This window comes from Schistocerca serialis, chromosome 2 (genome assembly GCF_023864345.2).
Source record: "Schistocerca serialis cubense isolate TAMUIC-IGC-003099 chromosome 2, iqSchSeri2.2, whole genome shotgun sequence".
Taxonomy (NCBI): Eukaryota; Metazoa; Arthropoda; class Insecta; order Orthoptera; family Acrididae; genus Schistocerca; species Schistocerca serialis.
Window position 1 is genome coordinate 34860306 of NC_064639.1, and position 24112 is coordinate 34884417.

General features: G+C 43.4%; 1 protein-coding gene across 1 annotated transcript in view; it reads left to right on the forward strand.

Moving 5' to 3' along the window:
• LOC126455434 (protein SSXA1-like) overlaps positions 1–24112 on the forward strand; it is a 104397-nt gene that overhangs the window by 46640 nt on the left and 33645 nt on the right. The window contains exon 3 of the mRNA XM_050091184.1: positions 22022–22116. Within this exon, the coding sequence (XP_049947141.1) occupies positions 22022–22116 (95 nt within the window). The remainder of the gene's footprint in view (positions 1–22021; positions 22117–24112) is intronic.

Below are 24112 nucleotides of genomic sequence, written 5' to 3' on the forward strand. Positions count from 1 at the left end.
CTTGGCGGCAGCAGTTGGGGTCCATAGTGGAGACTCTTATTGTACACCTGCAGACACATAGCTCTGGTGTTCTGACCTTGAGGTTCTCCATGAGATACATATCCCATGATGAATCTGCAATCTGACAATTACTCACTGCTCTCTTCCCTAATGATCCCAAATGGGCACGTGGCACCTCCATTCTTCGGTTGCAAATCTATGACACTGTCACAACTCATATGCAGCAAGACAAAACTTGCTCCAATCAAAATGGTTTATCTCCCATACCTGTAACTACTTGCAGCACTTTTTGGGACAAAGCTTATACGGTATTTCTTCCAAGCTACAACCTGTGCACTTGAGGTAGGCAGAGAATGGCCTACTGGTTCAGGGATCATATGTTTCAGTCCCTTCTTCAACTTAAGTATGCACATTGTCATGTTCAAACTAAGAGAGGAATTTTGGATCTTACATGATCTGCAGACAGACAATAAAGTTTTGTATGTGTGCCTGCCATGTAAAGGTAACAAAACACACCTTACCAGCAAATAGAAGCCCCACTCCCCGCAGATCACTTGCAGCCACAAAAACATTCCACAGTTATGAGAATAGACTTTATAGGCCTTCTATTGACCAAGAATGATCATATTGTAACAAATGCTTCATCGCTGTTGTCACTTGCTGTACTACCTTTGCTGTCCTAGAACTCTGCTCAGATGTCACTGCTGACAAATTTCGATCAGCATTTGAGTGGTTCATGGGAAGGAGAGGGCAACTGAGGCCATATTTACATGTAAGGCTCCAATGTTTCACGCCGTCGGCAAACACACAACCCTTCCCAGAATAATATCTCAGGGAAGTTTATTGTTCTGAGGGTAGCATGGTGAAGAAGATGGTGGGAAAGAGTGATAGTGACTGTTAAATACTGTCTACGGAATGTTTTGGGATATTTGCAGGTGACAGAGGACTGCTGCAATACTACTCTTGTTGGTGTTGAGACTATGATAATGTCACGATCTTTTATGTAGTGTGTTGGCAATTTCTACATCACCCTGACTCCAGCACACTTTATTACCGGAGAAAAACTGACCACAATAACTATCACTCCAGAAGTATGATGGTGACAGACCTGAAGAATGACTATCATTATAGACAGAAATTTACAGAGGGTTCCTGGAATCAGTGGGTAAATAATATGTTACATCACTGCGAAGTTTTCATGAGGTTCGTCAGAAGAAAGGATCCTCAGTGCCAAGAGCTGATAATCTGGCTTGGTTATGTGAGAATGCCTGTCCACACCACTTGTGGAAACAAACCTGTACTTATCAGCTGCTGAAAGGACGAGTTGAAAAAACACACACCATGGAGTGGTGCACCCCTGATGGCAACACAATCACACTCCTCATTCAACTGGTCATCCCCTTAGAAGTCAACCAGTTTGGGGAGGATGTAACTGTGTGTGATAACATCTGTGATTAGGATATAGTTCTTTGACTGTGTATTATGTTTCACATGTACATTCTTTGAAGTCAATAAAACATGGCTTTCAGTGAAATATCACTGTTCTTAATGGTAGCTAAACCATTTTCTGTACACGAATCCATGATAATCGTAAAGGACCACTTGAGAAACTATTTCGCTCTGTGTCATGTGGAGCTACATGCTGAACATTGGACCACAGGAGATGTAATAGACTTATGAAATTCCTCATCTAATTTGGATACCTGAGTGGTTTTCAAGCTTTGAAATGTGTGCACCAAGCACAGAAAGCATTTCAGAACTGTCAGGACTTTCTCCTTTGCCTATAGTGTCTGTCAATGAAACGATACTATGTCATGTATAAGGGCATGTGGGAATTCAGAGCAACGAATCAGCAGATGCAGCAGCCAGTGAGGCCCACACAATCTACTTTGACACACTGTTATGTTCTCTTACATGGAGCAATGTGGCTTTTGAGACATATGGTCAAGTGCCATTGGGAGGAAGCACAGTTGGAAGTGAGTAGCAACAATCCATGTTCGCTGTAGCCACCCACCTGGCTATGATAATAACTCCTAGCCATTGGGGCAGAATGAATTCCCGTTAACACCCTCTGGATGGTTCACTGTCTCCATACACATCAGTCCCTTCCTCAGCAAAAGCACCTACATGCTGTATAGGCCACATTTTGAATGAGAATACGCAGTTGGCACATAAGAGGGCAATCCATGATTTGGGCAGGGACTTACCTTTTATTAATAGTGATGAAACGCAGTGTCTGTTTGATATATCCTGTGACTAGTGAGTGTGAGTGTGAGTGCACCGAGTGTGGTGTTGCTGTGCATGCATGTTTGAATCGGCCACTAACTGTATCAGCACGGGCTGGCCACTGTAGGCGTGCACGCATTTTGATCTCCATCACGCCATCTGCCACCTTTTTTTAAAAAAAGAAAGAGGTGGAGCCCCTTCACACCTACACTGGCATGATGGCCAACACAAAAGGTCTACTGCCGTCTCTGCATAAGGGTTAGTTAAGTGAGGTCTCACAGGATGTGGGTACTTCAGTGGTTGCGTATGTCCGGTTAAGGTTAACCATTAATACGCGCTCATGTGGGGGCTGCCGGTGACTCATGGGTATGTATGCATGGGGCAGCACTAACTGGGTCCTCTTGTATCTCCTTCCAGTGGGCCATTCATGTCAGTATACTGTGTCTTGTTATGTGGGATGCATGGGAGTCTGTTTTGCGTTATTGTTGAGTGCTTCATGAATAAAGCCATATTTGTGTTATTTGGATGGATCTGCTGTGTTACTTGGTTACTACATGATTGGCAACAAGGATGGGATGATTTCCACGTGTGCAGTTTCTTGAGGTTTATTTATAGTGGGCACTGTGCTGCCAGCCCTGATTGAACAGCTTACTTTGGTCATGTCCACTTTGTCGGCTTCTATTAAGAGACGGGGTATCGTTCCACCTATGTTCCCTGCCTCCAGTGTTTCAGCTGAGGATTGGTATCATTTCCTGTGTCAGCTTAACCCTTTACAAGAGCCAGCAGCTCTTACCTTTGATCACATGTACAGTTTATTGTCCAACTACCACCGCAAACGAATGTACCTCATAGCAGTGTGAGTTGAATTTTACCGGTGCCGCAAGGAACCAAACCAGTCACACATGACCTCGGAAACCAAACTTCATGTCCTTAGCTGTAACTATCAATTCATTATTGATGTCAATAATGACTCTTATGCAGACTCTATGGTTTGTGAAGCAATTGTCTGTCTACCTCCGGATGAAGAAGTGCACCAGAAGGCTTTACTCTGTGAGTTGGCATAAGTTTTGCAAATAACACAATCTTTCGAAGTTTCTCGGGCAGCAGATGACCAAATTGAAGTACAGGGCAATGTGGCAATAGTGTCACAATGTGTACCCACTAGGATGATAGATAGCTTGTTTGAGGAAGTGACAATGGCAGAGGAAAAATGTGGGCCCATCACAGAACTGACCAAGGCCGGGCCAAGCAGCTATAACCACCAAGGTGCCAGCATCAGCATTCTCTGTTTCTGTCTGGTTGTTTCTGTTTTGTCCAGCATGAACGTTTGGCAAGCCCTACTGGTAGTGCTTGCCAGAAGAAAGGTCACATCGCCTCCATGTGCCATTTGCTGTAGGTTGCTCAGTATATGGACACGGACGTAAATTGTATGATTTCAATACTTGTGGCTTCACCCAAGTTGTTTCTCGAGTTAAGTGTTTTTTGTCAGGTGATCCGGCTGAGGTCAACATAGGTGCTATAGTAACATTATTGAATTGTCAACCCAATGTGAATTTAGGCTCACCACCGTTGACATCTGTTCTGCGGAAGTTGGACAATTTACGGCACCTGCCTCTTACAAGTCAGTGGTTTGCTCCATTATATTTGCTGATGCCAGTGTTGAGAACTTGTTTGTGATGGATGCATTTCAGGCATTTGCATTTTCTGTCATCGACGCATTTCACCTTGTGTCCAATCTGGTACCATATTGTCAGTTGGGGAGTCTTCAGAAGATTTAGGGTGTGCTATGAACTTTTCTCCTCACATTTATTTGAAATCCATGGCTCAGCCTCATTTTTGTTATGGGTGTCCTATTCCTGTTGTCCTGAAAGATCAAGTTAAGCAGAAATGGATAGACTTCAATCTTTAGGGGTGGTGCGACTTGTTATGGCTAGCGAATGGTTGTCCCTGCTGGTTGTAGTTCGAAAACCGTTGGGGAAACTTTGCCTCTATGGCGACTTTAGTGCTATGGTCAATGTGCGGTCGATTGTGGATATGTAATGTCTCCCATGCCAGGAGGAACTTTGGCAAAATTATCAGGTGGCCAGTACATTTCTAAAATTGATTCATCTGAAGCACATCTGCAGATTCTGCGTGAACAAAATCTCGGTGAGTTCTGGTTTTGAATAATCCTTATGGTCTCTCCTTTTGGTGTGGCTAGCGCCTCTGCTATTTTACAACAATTTTTAGAGCAATTGACTTTGCCTGATCTGGATTGCACACCACCTTCAATGCTGTGTACTGTTCTTGTTTCACTACAATTACGAAATCTGTTTTCAACCCACGTCTAAACATGCCTTCCTGTGGGTCGTAATCCCGACTTTTATTATGAAGAATTGCTTTGCTTTCACCTTGATATTGACATGCAGGCACCAGTCGAGAGTTTCCCAATTATGTGCACACGTGTAGGAGCTGCCAACCTGTTTCTCTGCTAGGTGATTTGGTTTGTGAAACAGGGCTGGCCAGATAAACCACCAGGTCATGCCTCAGTCCACCTGTACAACTACTTTTCCTTAAGGTGTTGCCCCTCTGTTTTTGATGGTGTTTTGCTGTAGTCCATGGAAGACCTCTCTCCAAGAGTAATCATGCATGCAGTGTTACAGCATGATGTTCTACACCTTCTCCATCAGGACCATTGGGGAGTGTCACACACTAAACTGTTAGCTAGGAGGCATGATTTTTGGCCCAGGATTGATGGTGAAATTGTCCATTTTGTTGTGGCTTGTGAGCAGTGTGCCCAGCAACAGGTGGCTTCCAGGCTGTCTGTCCCTCTGGCCCACTCCACGTCACCCTTGAGAATGCATTCATGTTGACTTTGTGGGTCCCTTATTGAATTTCTATTGGCCCTTGGTTGTGGATGCATTTTCCTGGTTTCCTTACATTCTCTGGTGTGTATTGAAGCAGGGTAAGTCACAATTCATATGCTTTTGAGGTTTTTTTTCTATTGATGGTTTGCCTTGTACCTCTGTTTCCAGTAATGGGCCCAATCAAATGGTGAGGTGGAATTACTGGTGTGTACATTCAAATCCCAAATGGAAAAGTTTGTTCTCAATTCTTTACTGGACAACACCCTTCTCTGTTTTCTGAGCACCTATTACTTCCCGCATATGGGGGAGCAAAGCCTGGCTGAGTTGCTTCATGACTGGCTGCCACACATGCTCCTTCACCTTCTGTGGCCTGTGCCATATCTGCTGCAGTCGGGTTTATCCAGTCACATCACACCAGCATCGCCAGTGTGGGCGCGAAGGTTTGGTCACTGGTGCAGGTGGATACTGGCCACTGTTGTCTGTAGCCAGGGATGCAATCTGTGTGATGTTGGTTTGGCTGATGGGTTGATGGAACTCCACTTTGTTCTGGTGAAACCTCACTTTGTTCAGTTGCGCCCTCACATGCCGCTGGAATCTACCAGGTGACCGCAGTTCATCCTGTCGCCCTCCATCCTGCACCTGTCATTGTCTGCTGCAGTGGTGTTTCTGTCCCATTCCCTGTCTCCTCCCTCTCCCCCACCCCCTACTTTCCGAGATTCCAGCTGACCGATGCTGGACACAAGTCTGTCTCCAGCCTCAGATCCGTTGCTGAATCCTGCTGTTCTGGTTGGGCCACCTCCATTGGTCCTCCCTGCTTTGCATCAGCCATTATGGCCAGCAGTTCCAGCCCTACTGCCTCCGCACTGGGATCTGCCTGCTGATGACGATGTTGAAATGGCCATGACACCCTCTTCTCTGCAACCACTCTGGATCCGATGGATTGTCTCTTGTCGGGCTGCTGGCATCTCCTCCAGCACCTGGGCCCCCACTTCGCTGAAGGGAGAGGTGTGATATATCCTGTGACTAGTACATGTAAATGTGAGTGCATGAAGTGTGGTGTTGCCATGCTTGTGTGTGTGATTCAGCTGTCGCATGCTGGAGGCCACTTTTGGGGGTTGTGCAAGCAGCGAGGTCTCCACCATGCTGATGACTCACACATATACATGGTGTTGCAAAAAGGTACGGCCAAACTTTCAGGAAACATTCCTCACACACAAATAAAGAAAAGATGTTATGTGGACATGTGTCCGGAAACGCTTAATTTCCATGTTAGAGCTCATTTTAGTTTCATCAGTATGTACTGTACTTACTCGATTCACCACCAGTTGGCCCAATTGAAGGAAGGTAATGTTGAACATGTGCCTTTACAAGTACGACACAACATGTGGTTCATGCACGATGGAGCTCCTGCACATTTCAGCCGAAGTGTTCGTACGCTTCTCAACAACAGATTTGGTGACCAATGGATTGGTAGAGGCGGACCAATTCCATGGCCTCCACGCTCTCCTGACCTCAACCCTCTTGACTTTCATTTATGGAGGCATTTGAAAGCTCTTGTCTACGCAACCCCGGTACCAAATGTAGAGACTCTTCGTGCTCATATTGTGGACGGCTGTGATACAATACGCCATTCTCCAGGGCTGCATCAGGGATTCCATGCGACGGAGGGTGGATGCATGTATCCTCGCTAACGGTGGACATTTTGAACATTTCCTGTAACAAAGTGTTTGAAATCACGCTGGTACATTCTGTTGCTGTGTGTTTCCATTCCATGATTAATGTGTTTTGAAGAGAAGTAATAAAATGAGCTCTAACATGGAAAGTAAGCGTTTCTGGACACATGTCCACATAACATATTTTCTTTCTTTGTGTGTGAGGAATGTTCCCTGAAAGTTTGGCCGTACCTTTTTGTAACACCCTGTATATGCACAAAGCAGTGCTAACTGAGTCCTCTTGTATGTCAATTCAATGTGCCGTTTACATCAATGTACCTGTATCTTGTGACATGGTAGTCTGTTTTCCATTATTATCGAGTGCTTCTTGAATAAAGCCATATTTGTGTTATTTTGACTGGTCTTGTGTGACACATGGTTACTACAGTTGTGTATTAAATTTTAGCCTGTTTTTCAGCTCCTACCAAAAGTATTTGAATGTATGTTCCTTGGATTGGCTATAGAAGCCAGTTAAGATTAATCAATCTTAAGCTTTTTTGAATACATTTTTGTGTACTTATCCTTCATAAGCATTTTGCTGTATTTTTGATTTCATAATAGCCATTAAAGACCAGATTACATATAATGTCGCAGCTGGTGTTACATATAATTGCTAATCAGTGGTAGCCTCAAGCCTGTGAAACTGTTGATTACTCACCTATACATTGCCTAGTCTAAAAGGTCTCCTTTATGTTATCCAGCCCTTTAAGATCCTTTCTCACAATCCTGAATCTTAGGCCTGCTTTCAGATATATTAAAAAACTATTCTTTCAGTCCATTCTCATCCATCTTAAATAGGTGTCCATAAAATTTTAGTCTTCTTTTCTAATTTATGTGATTAATTTTTCATTTTCCTCTTACAGTTCTTCCCTTCTTCCTAGTTCATACATTCCACGCAAGATATTTGGACTCATTACCATACAGAGAATCTTTCTCTAGCATTTTCTGTCTCTCTCACTCCTAATATTCCTGTCACTTTGGGGCATTCACTAGCATAATCACACTGTGTAAATCACACGGTTGTAGTGACTTAGTTTAGTCCCTATTGAGATGGCTTTTCTAGTGTGTAAAGCATATATCCTGCAAAAAACACTGGCCGTCTTTATCTCACCTGTTGTTGCTGGCATCTCCCTTGATAGTTTTCAGTTGTACTACTCCGCTGAGATATTTAAATATGTCAACTCTTTGTTTCTTACTGTTCCCTCTCTTCAGATAATGAGGGCAGCTTTGATGTTTGTCACATATTTTATTTTTCAAAGGAAATTTGTAGTCTGATTTTTATTTATTTATTTTTGTTCTGCTTGCTGCGTAAGGATATTTATTTTCTTCTTAACTGTACCATCGTTCTTAGACGGTATTGCAACATTGTTGGCAAATACAACGCAGTTGATCTTGATACCACTTTTGATTCCTCCAATATGTACTAGGTTGAGCTGACCTTTGTTGCCAGCTTTTTCCTTTTTTCAGATGATCTTCTCCAAAACACAGCTGAAGATATTATGCACTATTATAGCTAAATATATACCCCTGGTATAATATCAAACTCTTTGGAGACTCCCCATAAATTTTATCTTTGGCTGTGTCATGAGTAATATCTTCTTGGTAATTTCCTTTAGTTTGGCACTGTTATGTTGAATAACACTTATCCATTGGACCTTTTTTGAAGTTCAAAAGACTACTACAGAGATAGTTTTCGAATACTCTTTGCCAGCTCAGGGTCTACCACAGACATTATCTCTCTTTCCAGAAGCTTGTTTGATATTCCACAAGCTGATGATCTGTTTGCCCTAATAGCGTTATGCTGTTCTTTGGATAGTATTTTATTTATCACAGGGATGATGTAAATGTCATGATAGTTGTTGGGATCCATTCTATCAACTTCCTTATATAAAGGATGAATCAGGGCACTTTTCCCATGATCTGAGATTACGTCAGTATTGACATCTTGGATATTTTGGAATCCATCCGGATGTTCACGTCATTCTCGCATGATATTTCAACAGCGTGCCTCGCTGTCTTCTTCAGGTGCTACCTTAGACTGGTCCTTGGGTCGATTAAGTCCAGTATTTAAGCCTGGAAGGAGCTGGGCATTCTCTAATCGGTCCGCACCGTGTCGAGTGTTCCATCTGTGGTGAGATGTTGGGTACTCTGTCTTATGACTGTTACTATGATTACCACTTCTGTTTTGTGCTTGGCGCTCCACAATCGGTCCACGCCGCATTGTGTGTTCCATCTGCGGTCCGCAACTGCCAGATGCGGCTACATTGGCCCTCTCTGGTTGCCGGTCTTCCGACCGCCGTCCGCGCCTGGCGTGGCCATCTTCTGAAGTTGAGCTCTTGATCTGGGGTGTGTCAAATCTGGTCTCTAATGTCTGACACCTTGTCTCACAGCTGTTCTCTCGGTCTCCACTTCTATTTCTTGTAGAATCCCAGAGTGTCCTGCGTTGAGTTTTCACAAGCTCAAGCGCTGGATTACAGGCAGTGCAGATTTGGTATTCCGAGTCATGTTGATTAGATTATCTGTGACCTTAATCTCAGTGCTTCTTTAATGACACTGTCCCAAAATCTTGAGGTCTGTGTCACAATCTTGGTGTCATTGTAATCCATTGAATGACCAAGTACCAGACAATGCTCTGTTATGGCTGATTTAGTCGCCTGTCTGAGTCTGGTATGTCTCTGGTGTTCTTTACACCTGATGTCCACAGTTCTGGTGGTGTGGCCAATGTATGACATCCCACACTGGCATGGTATGTTGTAAATACCTGGCTTGCATAGCCCCAGGTCATCATTTACATTCTACAGTATAGCCCCAATTTTGGTGGGTGGGCAAAATATGCTCTTGATGTCATATTTCTGGAGAATCCTGCTGATTTTGGCAGAGATAGGCCTGGCATATGGCAGGTATGACATCTTCTTTGCCTCTTCTGGTTCTTCTTCTGGATCCCTTGGCTGATTGGCAGGTTGAAGTGCCTTCTGGATATCTCTAGAGGAGTACCGATTCCTGCTGAACACTGATCGTAAGTGTTCTGTTTCTGTAGCCAAACTATCAGGATCTGACAGAGTTTGTGCTCTGTGGACCAGTGTTTTGAGCACTCCATTTTCTGTGCCAGATTTTGCCCACCCACCACAGTTGGGGCTATGCTGGGGAATGTAAAAGATGACCTCGGGCTACGCAAGCCAGGTACACAACTGGCCATTAAAATTGCTACACCATGAAGATGACATGCTACAGACGCGAAATATAACCGACAGGAAGAAGATACTGTGATATGCAAATGATTAACTTTTCAGAGCATTCACACAAGGTTGGCACCAGTGGCGACACCTACAACGTGCTGACATGAGAAAAGTTTCCAACTGATTTCTCATACACAAACAGCAGTTGACCAGCGTTGCCTGGTGAAACGTTGTGATGCCTCGTGTAAGGAGGAGAAATGTGTACCATCACTTTCCGACTTTGATAAAGGTCTCATTGTAGCCTATCGTGATTGCGGTTTATCATATCATGACATCGCTGCTCGCATTTTGGTTGAGATCCAAAGACTGTTAGCAGATTATGGAATCTGTGGGTTCAGGTGTGTAATACAGAACACCGTGCTGGATCCCAATGGCCTCGTATGACTAGCAGTCGAGATGACATTCATCTTATCTGCATGGCTGTAACGGATCGTGCAGCCACGTCTCGATACCTGAGTCAACAGATGGGGACGTTTGCAAGACAACAACAATCTGCATGAACAGTTCGATGACGTTTGCAGCAGCATGGACTATCAGCTCGGAGACCATGGCTGCAGTTACCCTTGATGCTGCATCACAGACAGGAGCGCCTGCGATGGTGTACTCCACAATGAACCTGGGTGCACGAATGGCGAAACATCATTTTTCAGATGAATCCAGGTTCTGTTTACAGCATGATCATGATGGTCGCATCCATGTTTGGCGACATCGCGGTGAACGCACATTGGAAGTGAGTATTCGTCATCGTCATATTGGCGTATCACCTGGCGTGATGGTATGGGATGCCATTGGTTACACGTCTTGGTCAACTCTTGTTCGCATTGACGGCACTTTGAACGGTGGACGTTACATTTCAGATTTGATAGGACCCGTGAGTCTACCCTTCATTCGATCCCTGCGAAACCCTATATTTCAGCAGGATAATGCACAACCACATGTTGCAGGTCCTGTACGGGCCTTGCTGGATACAGAAAATGTTGATTGCTGCCCTGGCCAGCACATTCTCCAGATCTCTAACCAATTGAAAACGTCTGGTCAATGGTGGCCGAGCAACTGGCTCATCACAATACGCCAGTCACTACTCTTGATGAACTGTGGTATCATGTTGAAGCTGCATGAGCAGCTGTACCTGTACACGCAATCGAAGCTCTGTTTGACTCAATGTCCAGGCGTATCAAGGCCGTCATTATGGCCAGAGGTGGTTGTTCTGGGTACCAATTTCTCAGGGTCTATGCACCCAAATTGCGTGAAAATGTAATCACATGTCAGTTCTAGTATAATAAATTTATCCAATGAATACCCATTTATCATCTGCATTTCTTCTTGGTGTAGAAATTTTAATGGCCAGTAGGGTATTTACAACATACCATGCCAGTGTGGGATGTCATACATTGGCCCGACCACCAGAACTGTGGACATCAGGTGTAAAGAACACCAGAGACATACCAGACTCAGACAGGCAACTAAATCAGCCATAGCATAGCATTGTCTTGAACTTGGTCATTCAATGGATTACAATGACACCAAGATTGTGACACAGACCTCAAGATTTTGGGACAGTGTCATTAAAGAAGCCATTGAGATTAAGGTCACAGATAATCTAATCAACATGACTTGGGATACCAAATCAGCACAGCCTGGAATCCAGCACTAGAGCTTGTGAAAACTCAACGCAGGACTTTCTGGGATTCTACAAGAAACAGAAGTTGAGACCGAGAGAACAGCTGAGAGACAAGGTGTCGGACATTAGAGACAAGATTTGACCCGCCCCAGATCATGAACTTGACTTCAGAAGATGGCCAGGCCAGGCACGGAAGGCGGTCAGAACACCGGCGACCAGAGAGGGCCAATGTAGCCACGTCTGGTGGGCACGGACCACAGACGCAACACATAACCGACCGATTGTGGAGCGCCCAGCACGAAACAGAAATGGAAATTATAGTAACAGTCATGAGACAGAGTACCCAACATCTCAGATCGGGTCTGACACACCTCAGATGACGACTACAACCGTTTAGGATGGCCAAAATGGGCGCGGATGGCATTCGGAACATCCACGACTGGAGGGGTCCATTGAAGATGAGTCTGGCGGGTGCGGACCACAGACGGAACACTCGAATCGGCGCGGACCGATAAGGGAACGCCCAGCTCCTTCCAGGCATAAACACTGGACTCGATCGACCCAAGGACCACTCTCAGGTAGCACCTCTAGAAGACAGCGAGGCATGCTGTTGAAATATTGTGCGAGAATGATGCAAACTTCCGGCTGGATTCCCGAATATCCAAGATGTCAACAGATCTCCAGGAAAGCATGACGAATTACATCAATATTCCTATATTTTCCATTTCTTGGACTGAAGCTAAGTCTTCCTCTGTGGCTTTGTTAATCATCAAATCCTCTACTATTTTACACAGTTCTTTTCCTTCTGGTGGGACTGAATCTTTCTTCTGGAATTATTCTTGGCCATTTATCTTCAGGTTCCTCACAATTTGAGAAATTTTGTATGTATCTGGCAAAGATCTCACAATTTCTGTCCTTGTGTCTCCCAGTTTCCCATCTTCCCTCTCAAAACACAGGCCTCACGGTTGGTACCCATTTAACTGTCGCTTGGCAGTCATGCGGGAGGTGTGGCTGATGAGCTCGCAGTTGAGTCCTGTAACCCACAGCCGGTTAACCAATCAATCCTGTAGCAGGTTGCACTGTTATTCTTCTCAAATTCTGTCTCCATGCTTCAGAATTCTTGGATATTTTATTTATTTTTGCTTGTCATTAGGTTTTTTCCTTCTGTTCGTGCATCTCTTTGTTCTTCTTGAATTTGGTTTCTGGTTTGTCTATGTATAATCTTTAATTGGCATCTACTCTCATTTCAGTTGTGTCATCACAGTCTTCAGTCCACCACTGGTGCTAGCATGTTTGTTGTATGAAGGTGGTCTGATAAGTCTGGTAAAAAAGTAAGAAAAAATTCTTGTTTCATGAACAACTCGCCTTGCTGTACAGAAAAACAAATCATTACAGTTTCGGAAAAATTGGGTGCTGCCCCCCCCCCCTCCCCCCCCCCAAGAGAAAGATCATCACAAAATGAGGAAGTCAGGAGCACATTGGTCCACTGCTGTCCATTATGGAAGCAATTATTTGGCTTGGCATTGATTGATAGAGCTGTTGGATGCCCTTCTGAGGGATATCAAGCCAAATTGGTGCATTAGATCACCAACATCCCAAACTGGTTGGAGGACTCTGCCCTTAATGCTCCAAATGTTCTTACCTGGGGAGTGATCCGGCAATGTGGCTGGCCAATGTAGGGTTTGACAAGCATGTAGACAAGCAGAAGAAACTCTCATTGTGCGGGCAGGCATTATCTTCAGGAAATGTTAGCCCAGGATGGATTGCCTTGAAGGGCAACAAAATGGGGCATAAAATGTCTTTGACATAGTACTATGCCATAAGGGTGCCACAGATGACAATGAAACAGGTCCTGCTATGAAAAGAAATGGCACCCCAGCCCATCACTCCTGGTTGTCGGGCTGCATGGTGGGGGACAGTCAGATTGGTAACTCACCACTGTCTAGGTGGTCTCCAGACATGTCTTCGGCATGGATTCTCATTGACTGGAGTAGACATGTCTTCAGCGATGAGACTCACTTTGAACTGAGCCCTGACGACCAGTGAAAAAGTGTCTGGAAATGCCCTGGACAGCAGTGGTATACCAACCTGCCTCTCACATGCTGTGTGGCCCAGCAACAAGAAGTAATGGTCTGGAGTGCAATTTCTTTTTATAGCAGGACTCATTTGGTTATCATCCGCAACACCCTTACAGCACAGGACTTTCCATTGTTTAATTTTTGCCTGATGGCTTTTCTTAGATCCTAATCCAGTGCTGTGTTACATTGTTACTATATTCTAATGCATCACTATTCTCCCTGTCTGTCCTTCTTTCTCTTTTTTCCTGTGTTTCTCTTGTCGCCTTACAAACTGCACTGTATGCTCTGCTTATGAGCCACACTGTATCAACCATCTTAGCTGCGCACAGCAGGTGGCTGCAAGACCATGCCGATTGTTGGTGCTGCACCTTACATCCCACATTACTCCTGCCAATATCATTAATCCTATATCTCCAAATTGATCACTCTCCCTGCGTCACTCCCCTGTATTTTCCCGTGGTATTTCTGACATCTTTCCGGTGCCACACAATCTTGTATCTCATCCTACAGACCCCTCCCCAACCCCCACTCTTTCTCTTTTCTATCCCATTTCATGCCCACTAATTCCACCTCATCCAGTCACATATGCCATCCTACTTCTTCATACTTATCCACCCTCAGACATATCTTTTCTTTGATCTCATTGTGACTCAGTATAATTTTAGTGAGTTTTCACCTTTCGTTATCGTCGACTCCCTCGATTTCATCTTGTTTCCCTATTTTACTTCCGTTTCATCCTTCTCGTGATTTTTCACATGTACTTGGGTGTATTTTTGTGAATTTTCATGGATCCTTGCTTCTTCCATCTGCATCAATACAGAAAAGTTTCCTTATCTGTAGCCAGATCCCAGTCCCACATTGTCTCCCAGTCCTGCATTGTTGCTTGGCTCATGGAGTCCTCCCCAAATGGCCTTACCATCAAATTACCCATCTCAGGCTTCCACCCCTCCTTCCACACTGACCTCCACCTGTTCAGATTCTTCCAATCCTTAGCTCTCATCAACATAGTCCTGCAAAACCATGTCAGTCAGGCACAAACCTCCTTGCAGCACCTTCTCTCCACCCGCAAAATTCTCCAGCTGTGCAATCCCAAATTTCTGGAATCTGTAACACACACTGAAAGTCTTGCCCTCCAGGAACTAGAGCAACATGCACAATGTCACTTCAAAAAGCTCTCCACCCTGCTCACTTCCTACTACTGCCTTGGAGTACTACTGTCCACCACTTCTACAACAGGCTCCAAACCTCCTCCGTGTCCCCTCATAGCTGAGAAATCCTGTCTCACAGACCTACTGCATTTACACAACCCTCCAAAACTCCCTCCCACCACCACACAGAATCCAGAACCTAAACAGATCCTGAAACAGTCATGAACCTTTCCTCCAGAAGCCTTAGCGCCACAGAAATATGAGCCCTTTCGAAAGACCTCACCTTTTCACCACTCCCAAATTCAATCATGCAGGACTTGTTAAAGACCTTCTCACCTTGTCCTGGTCCCTTTAGTGCAAACATGTTTTTGCTGCCAACCCACTAATCAGACTCAACCAAAAACCATTGTCGAACCCTGCCTAACTCAGTTCACTCCTCCATCCAACCATGATCCACCACCACTGCCCCCAAATCACTCCCTGTTAACTTTCCAGTATTTCTTAACCTCAAAATTTGCCTCACCATCATTACCCAAATCCCTCAAAATTCAAACTAATCTTACATCCACATAAAGAACTGCAGTCCACCATCTAAAATCTTTTCCCGACCTTATAATCCTATCTGCGGATAGAGGCTCCATCGCTGTTGTTTTGAACCGCAAGCATTACCTATCAGAAGAACTCTGCCAGCTGTCAGATACATCCACCTACAAACCATGCCATAGTGACCCCATTCCAGAAATCCAGCAGGATCTCCAGTCACTCCTCAAATCCTTAGGCCCATCCCAGCAACTTTCCCTGGAGTCCATCTCTCAGCTCATCCCTACCACTCCCTGCACTCTACATGCTTCCTAAAGTCCATAAACCCAACCCCCCAGGATGTTCCATTGTGACCGGTTACTGTGCCCCACTGAGAGAATGTCTGTTCTCATAGACCAACAGCTTCAACCTATTACCCAGAACCTACGCTCCTACATAAAAGATACCAACAATTTCCTCCACTGACTCTCCACAGTTCCTGTCCGATTACCACACGGTGCCTTGCTCATCACTATTGATGCCACCTCCCTTTATACTAACATCACTAATACCCATGGCATTACCGCTATTGAACACTATTTTCCCAGATGCTCAATGGATTCCAAACCAACAACCTTCTTCCTAATCGCCATGACCAACTATATCTACACCCACAATTATTTCTCCTTTGAAGGCATTACCTACAAACAAATCTGGGGTATGGGTATGGGCCCTGGCTGGCACCATCCTATGCAAACGTATTCATGGGCCATCTAGAGGAATTCTTCCTAAACACCCAGAATCCTAAACCCCTCACCTGGTTCTGATTAATTGATGACATCTTTGTGACCTGGATCAAGGGTGAGGACACCCTATCCACATTCCTCCAGAACCTCAACACTTCTCCCCAATATCCTTCACCTGGTCCTACTCAACCCAACAAACCAACTTCCTACCTGTTGATTTCTATCTCAAAGAAACCTACATCAGAACCTCCGTCCATATCGATCCCTCTAACCACCAGCAATATCTCCATTTCGACAGCTGCCACCTGTTCCATACCAAGAAGTTCCCTTCCATACAACCTAGCCACCTGTGGTCATTGTATCTGCAGTGACGAGCGGTCCCTCTCAAAAAATACCAATGGTCTCGCTGCCTTCACAGACAGTAATTATCCTCCCAACCTTGCACAAAAACAAATCTCCCATGCCTTATCTTTCCAGTCTCCCACCACCTCCCAAAGTCCCCTCGTAAGTCAGTACCACCCAGGACTGGAGCAATTGAATTACATTCTCTGTCAGGGTTCTGAGTACCTCTCGTCTTGCCCTGAAATGAGAAATGACCTGCCCATTTTCCTTCCCACCCCACCCACAGTAGTATTCCACCATCCACCGAGCCTACACAATATACTATTCCATCATTACACAACCCCTGCTCCCAACCCATTACCTCCTGGTTCGTATCCCTACAATATACTTAGATGCAAGACCTGTCCCACACATCCTCCCACCACCACCTACTCGAGTTCGGTTGCAAACATCACCTATCCCATCAAAGGCAGGACTACCAGTCATGTAATCTACAAGCTAAGCTGCATTCTTTGTGTGCATGACAAACAACAAGCTGTCCATCCACATGAATGTCCACCGACGAACTGTGGCCGAGAAACAAATGGACCACCCTGTTGCTGAACATGCCGCCAAACATGACATCCTTCAATTCAGCAACTGCTGTGCCATATGGATCCTTCCCACCAACACCAGCTTTTCTGAGTTGTGTGGGTGGGAACTTTCCTTCCAATATCCTACGTTCCCCTAAGCCTCCTGGCCTCAACCTTCGTTAGTCATATTTCTCACCCATCTAGCTCCGTGCCTGTTCCCATTCCAAAACTACACAGCCCTCATTCCACCAACACACCCAATCTCCTTACTTCTATCCTTTTCTGCTACCCTCCCCCCCCCCCCCTCCTCCCATCCCCCAACCCCACTCCCTCCTGTCCCCTGCCCTCCATCTAACCTCCCGACTGCACCTAGCTGCCCTACCCTCTCTCCACCTCTTCATTGCACATTCTCCAGCAGCATTTCACTGTCCCCCACCCCTGCTCTGCTATACCTCCCATGCCCCAACCCAGCCTCCTTCTTACCCACACCCAGTTGCCACTCCCATCATGCAGAGCTGCTGTTGCTTGCAGTGCAACTTCAACTGCTAGAGGCTGCAGCTGTGTGTGTGAGTTGCATTTGCATGTGTATGGATATGTGTGTGTCTGTCATCTGTTTTCAACAAAGGCCTTGTTGACCGACAGCTTATATTGTGACATTCTTTTTGTTATGCCTATCGGTGACTCAGCATCTGCGTTAGATGGTGAGTAGCAACTTTACGTTTCATAATAACTAAACATGTAATAAATATTTCTGAGCACGTGTATTTTTTTTAAAAGGATAGATTGTGTATGAAATTAGGGAAGTTTGGAGGTAAATTCAAATTACTCTATATGTTTGTGTGTGTGAGTGAGTGAGTGAGTGTGTGTGTGTGTGTGTGTGTGTGTGTGTGTGTGTGTGTGTGTGTGTGTGTGTGGGGTCTATTTTTGACAAAGGACTTGTTGGCCAAAAGCTTGTTTTGTGACAGTCTTTTTGGTGTGCCTATCTGTGACTCAGACTCTCCACTGTATGGTGAGTAGCAACCATCCTTTTCATAATATTGTTACATTCCATCCTGGATTTTCAATTGTTAAATAATATTTTTGGTTCATGTTCTTTGATCATGTTGTTGTTATTGTGGTCTTCAGTCCTGAGCCTGGTTTGATGCAGCTCTCCATGCCATTCTATCGTGTGCAAGCTTCTTCATCTCCCAGTACCTACGGCATTCTAAATCCTTCTGAATCTGCTTAGTGTATTCATCTCTTGGTCTCCCTCTACGATTTTTACCCTCCACGCTGCCCTCCAATACTAAATTGGTGATCCCTCGATGTCTCATAACATGTCCTACCAACCGATCCCTTCTTCTAGTGAAGTTGTGCCACAAGCTCATCTTCTCCCCAATTCTATTCAATACCTCATTAGTTATGTGATCTACCCATCTAATATTCAGCATTCTTCTGCAGCACTACATTTAGAAAGCTTCTATTCTCTTCTTGTCTATACTATTTATCGTCCACGTTTCACTTCCATACATGGCTACACACCATACAAATACTATCAGAAACGACTTCCTGACATTTAAATCAATACTTGATGTTAACAAATTTTTCTTCTTCAGAAACGCTTTCCTTGCCATTGCCAGTCTACATTTTATATCCTCTCTACTTCGACCATCATCAGTTATTTTACTCCCTAAATAGCAAAACTCCTTTACTACTTTAAGTGTCTCATTTTCTAATCTAATACCCTCAGCATCACCCGATTTAATTTGACTACATACCATTATCCTCATTTTGCTTTTGTTGATGCTCATCTTATACCCTCCTTTCAAGACACTGTCCATTCCGTTCAACTGCTCTTCCAAGTCCTTTGCTGTCTCTGACAGAATTACAATGTCATTGGCGAAACTCAAAGTTTTTATTTCTTCTCCATGGATTTTAATACCTACTCCGAACTGTTCTTTTGTTTCCTTTATTGCTTGCTCAGTATACAGATTGAATAACATCGGGGATAGGCTACAACCCTGTCTCACTCCCTTCCCAACCGCTGCTTCCCTTTCATACCCCTTGACTCCTATAACTGCCATCTGGTTTCTGTACAAATTGTAAATAGCCTTTCGCTCCCTGTATTTTACCCGTGGCACCTTCAGAATTTCAAAGAGAGTATTCCAATCAACATTGTCAAAAGCTTTCTCTAAGTCTACAAATGCTAGAAACGTAGGTTTCCTCAATCTTCTAAGATAAGTCGTAGGGTCAGTATTGCCTCACGTTTTCCAACATTACTACGGAATCCAAACTGATCTTCCCCGAGGTCGGCTTCTATCAGTTTTTCCAATCGTCTGTAAAGAATTCACGTTAGTATTTTGCAGCTGTGACTTATTAAACTGATAGTTTGGTAATTTTCACATCTGTCAACACCTGCTTTATTTGGGATTGGAATTATTATATTCTTCTTGAAGTCTGAGGGTAGTTTGCCTGTCTCATACATCTTGCTCACCAGATGGTAGAGTTTTGTCAGGACTGGCTCTCCCAAGGCTGTCAGTGGTTCTAATGGAATGTTGTCTACTCCGGGGGCCTTGTTTCGACTCAGGTCTTCCAGTGCTCTGTCAAAGTCTTCACGCAGTATCATATCTCCCATTTCGTCTTCATCTACATCCTCTTCCATTTCCATAATATTGTCCTCAAGTACATTGCCCTTGTATTGACTATATACTCCTTCCACCTTTCTGCTTTCCCTTCTTTGCTTAGAACTGCAGTATCTATCTTACCCCTAGTGAGATAAGCCTCTACATCCTTACATTTGTCCTCTAGCCATCTCTGCTTAGTCATTTTGCACTGCCTGTCGATATCATTTTTGAGACGTTTGTATTCCTTTTTGCCTGCTTCATTTACTGCATTTTTATATTTTCTCCTTTCATCAATTAAATTAAATATTTCTTATATTACCCAAGGGTTTCTACTAGCCTTCATCGTTTTACCTATTTGATCCTCTGCTGCCTTCACTATTTCATCTCTCAAAGCTACCCATTCTTCTTCTACTGTATTTCTTTAGCCCATCCCTGTCAATTGTTCCTTTATGATCTCCCTGAAACTCTGTACAACCTCTGGTTCTTTCAGTTTATCCAGGTCCCATCTCCTTAAATTTCCCTCTTTTATCCCTTTCTTCAGTTTTAATCTACAGTTCATAACCAATAGATTGTGGTCAGAGTCCACATCTGCCCCTGGAAATGTCTTACAATTTAAAACCTGGTTCCTAAATCTCTGTCTTGCCATTATATAATCTATCTGGTGCCTTTTAGTATCTCCAGGGTTCTTCCATGTATACAGCCTTCTTTCATGATTCTTAAACCAAGTGTTAGCTATGATTAAGTTATGCTCTGTGCAAAATTCTACCAGGCGGCTTCCTCTTTCATTTCTTAGCCCCAATCCATATTCCCCTACTATGTTTCCTTCTCTCCCTTTTCCTACTTTTGAATTCTGGTCACCCATGACCATTTTCATCTCCCTTCACTACCTGAATAATTTCTTTTATCTCATCATACATTTCATCAATTTCTTCATCATCTGCAGAGCTAGTTGGCATATAAACTTGTACTACTGTAGTATGCGTGGGCTTCATGTCTATCTTGGTCACAATAATGCGTTCACTATGCTGTTTGTAGTAGCTTACCCTCACTCCTATTTTTTTTATTCATTATTAAACCTACTCCTGCATTACCCCTATTCGATTTTGTATTTATAACCCTGTAATCACCTGACCAGAAGTCTTGTTCCTCCTGCCACCGAACTTCACTGGTTCCCACTGTATCTAACTTTAACCTATCCATTTCCCTTTTTAAATTTTCTAACCTACCTGCCCGATTAAGGGATCTGACATTCCACACTCCGATCTGTAGAACGCCAGTTTTCTTTCTCCTGATAACAACGTCCTTTTGAGTAGTCCCCGCCCGGAGATCCGAATGGGGGACTATCTTACCTCCGGAATATTTTACCCAAGAGGACGCGATCATCATTTAATTATACAGTAAAGCTGCATGCCCTCGGGAAAAATTACGGCTGTAGTTTCCCCTTGCTTTCAGCCGTTTGCAGTACCAGAATAGCAAGGCCATTTTGGTTAGTGTTACAAGGCAAGATCAGTCAATCATCCAGATTGTTGCCCCTGCAACTACTGAAAAGGCTGCTACCCCTCTTCAGGAACCACACATTTGTCTGGCCTCTCAACAGATACCCCTCCATTGTGGTTGCACCTACGGTACAGCTATCTGTATCGTTGAGGTACGCAAGCCTCCCCACCAGCGGCAAGGTCCATGGTTCATGGGGGGGTCTTTGATCATATTGTTCTTCATTGGCATCCCAAATATCTTACCCTTTTTGTTGCATGAATTAATTTTGTGTGTGTGTGTGTGTGTGTGTGTGTGTGTGTGTGTGTGTGTGTGTGTGTGTGTGTGTGTGTGTGTGAAGCTACCTTAAAGAATATTAAAATTCAGTATGCTATTATTCCATCTTACGGTAATAATACATTAGTAATATAGTCCAAGTTTACTGGTCGTATATTGTGAACAAAAAAACAAATGTAAAAATCAAGAGTTTTTTTGCCTGTAAAGATCTGTATTTAGTTCAGTTTCTTGAAGCTATTTTGATTTAATTTTTACTCCATCTGTTTCTTTTGAAGTCCTTATGTAACTAGTAATATTATTACAACTTTATTATTCATTCATTCAGTTATATGATTGAAGCTTTTGTAACTGAACAGCTTAGTTTAAAATGTCAAGTAATATTTTTTGCATGGATAACAAACCCCAAAAATGTTGCAGTGCAGTACATTTTATTTATTAGTGTTTCCCCATTTGATTAAACCTACATTTTTCATTTTAGTAGAACTGTTGACGTTTCTTAGAAAGACTGAAATGTGTCTCACAAATAATTATTAATTTTGGTTTATAAGTGTGGTAACAGTTGTGTTCCAATAGACATGTCATCATGTTTTTCATTGTTTTAGGTATTAATGTCCCTAAACCTGATTTTATGTATCCTGCTCTCCACAAGACACCCAGACCTCTTACCCAGATAACTCCAGTGTACAGCACAAACAAGGTACAGTCTTCTCAGTAAAATCAACTGATAGAATTATAGTTACCTTTAGAGTTTTGTTTCTGTAAGTTTTGTAATCAAACCCAACAGAGGTGAGAGGGTACAGGAAAGTAACGAAAACAAGAAGTACATGACATGAAAAGGAAAAAAGTGTATACTTAACTTTCACACTGACACACACAATTGAATTTCAGGAGAGCCACATAGCTGTGGCATTGTAGCACAATAATTATTTTCTTTCTATTTATTATTTGCTGATTACCCTATGTTATTGAGCCTTTATCCTGTGTTAGAGTAACTGTATTCTTATGGATTATGGTGTTAGCACATTACTAATTTACCTCCTGTTTAAAGAAATGGTTGCAGGCTTCTTGCTCTTTTTTGTATTCATGTGTCATCTCATTGTTTGTTAAACTTCCTAGCCAACTAACTAAAGTAGTTAATTAAGTAACTAACTAAGTAACTAAGTCCTGGCAGAATTCCATTTGTTGACAGTTAAAATATTGTTGGAAAGCCAAATAGAGAAACACAAACAATGACAACTGTAAATTTTTAGTAAGGATAATTTACTGGATTTCAACAAATCACTTGGTTTACAGTTTGGAAAGGCTAACTATATTCAGTTTTGGATTGTGAAAAGTACGGTAATATCAGTACTTAAGTGAGTAAAGGTAAAATAATTTTTTGGTGTGGAAAATGCTGGATTATACCTACATGGACAAAAACTCGATAGAACAGGTAGATTAAATTGTGCAGTAATCTTGTGAACACAATTACAAGGTTTATATCTAAAAACAAAGATGATGTGACTTACCAAATGAAAGTGCTGGCAAGTCGACAGACACACAAACAAACACAAACATACACACAAAATTCAAGCTTTCGCAACAAACTGTTGCCTCATCAGGAAAGAGGGAAAGAGAGGGAAAGACGAAAGGATGTGGGTTTTAAAATACGTGGGTATTAAAATATGTATTTAAATACGTCTGCTTGTGTCTGTATATGTGTGGATGGATATGTGTGTGTGTGCGAGTGTATACCCGTCCTTTTTTCCTTTTTTCCCCCCTAAGGTAAGTCTTTCCGCTCCCGGGATTGGAATGACTCCTTACCCTCTCCCTTAAAACCCACATCCTTTCGTCTTTCCCTCTCTTTCCCTCTTTCCTGATGAGGCAACAGTTTGTTGCGAAAGCTTGAATTTTGTGTGTATGTTTGTGTTTGTTTGTGTGTCTGTCGACCTGCCAGCACTTTCATTTGGTAAGTCACATCATCTTTGTTTTTAGATATATTTTTCCTACGTGGAATGTTTCCCTTTATTATAACCAATTACAAGGTTTGCGTTTGCAGAACTTTTTGAGAACTATCTTCTACTTCCAATCCAGAGGGAATCATTGCCTTGGTAAAACACATGGATTGAAAGATAGCAAAGAAGCAAAGAGAAATGTATCACTGATGAACCATAATACTTTTTGTAGTGTTGACAGATTGCCAACACTATGCACATTATTTAAGGGAGGCGGCCATTAAGCAAGCAGGCGGACTTGATGGTCTGAAACAGGATACTTCATAAATGCTATAAAGAAAAATACGTAGCTGCTGGAATACTTAACTTTAATCCACCATTTGTATACAGTGTTCTTGATGAGACATTTCATACGATAACTATCAAACTATCAATTGCTATGGCACCTTGCTAGGTCGTAGACTTTGACTTAGCTGAAGGCTATTCTAACTATCTGCTCGGCTAATGAGCGATGCTTCGTCCGTGTAGTCGCTAGCAGAGTCGTCCGTACAACTGGGGCGAGTGCTATTCCGTATCTCGAGACCTGCCTTGTGGTGGCGCTCGGTCTGCGATCACACAGTGGCGACATGCGGGTCCGACATGTACTAATGGACCACGGCCGATTTAAAGGTACCACCTAGCAAGTGTGGTGTCTGGCAGTGACACCACACTTTTAAGCATCAGAATAATAGCCCATTAAGATTTCATCATCTGGTTTCG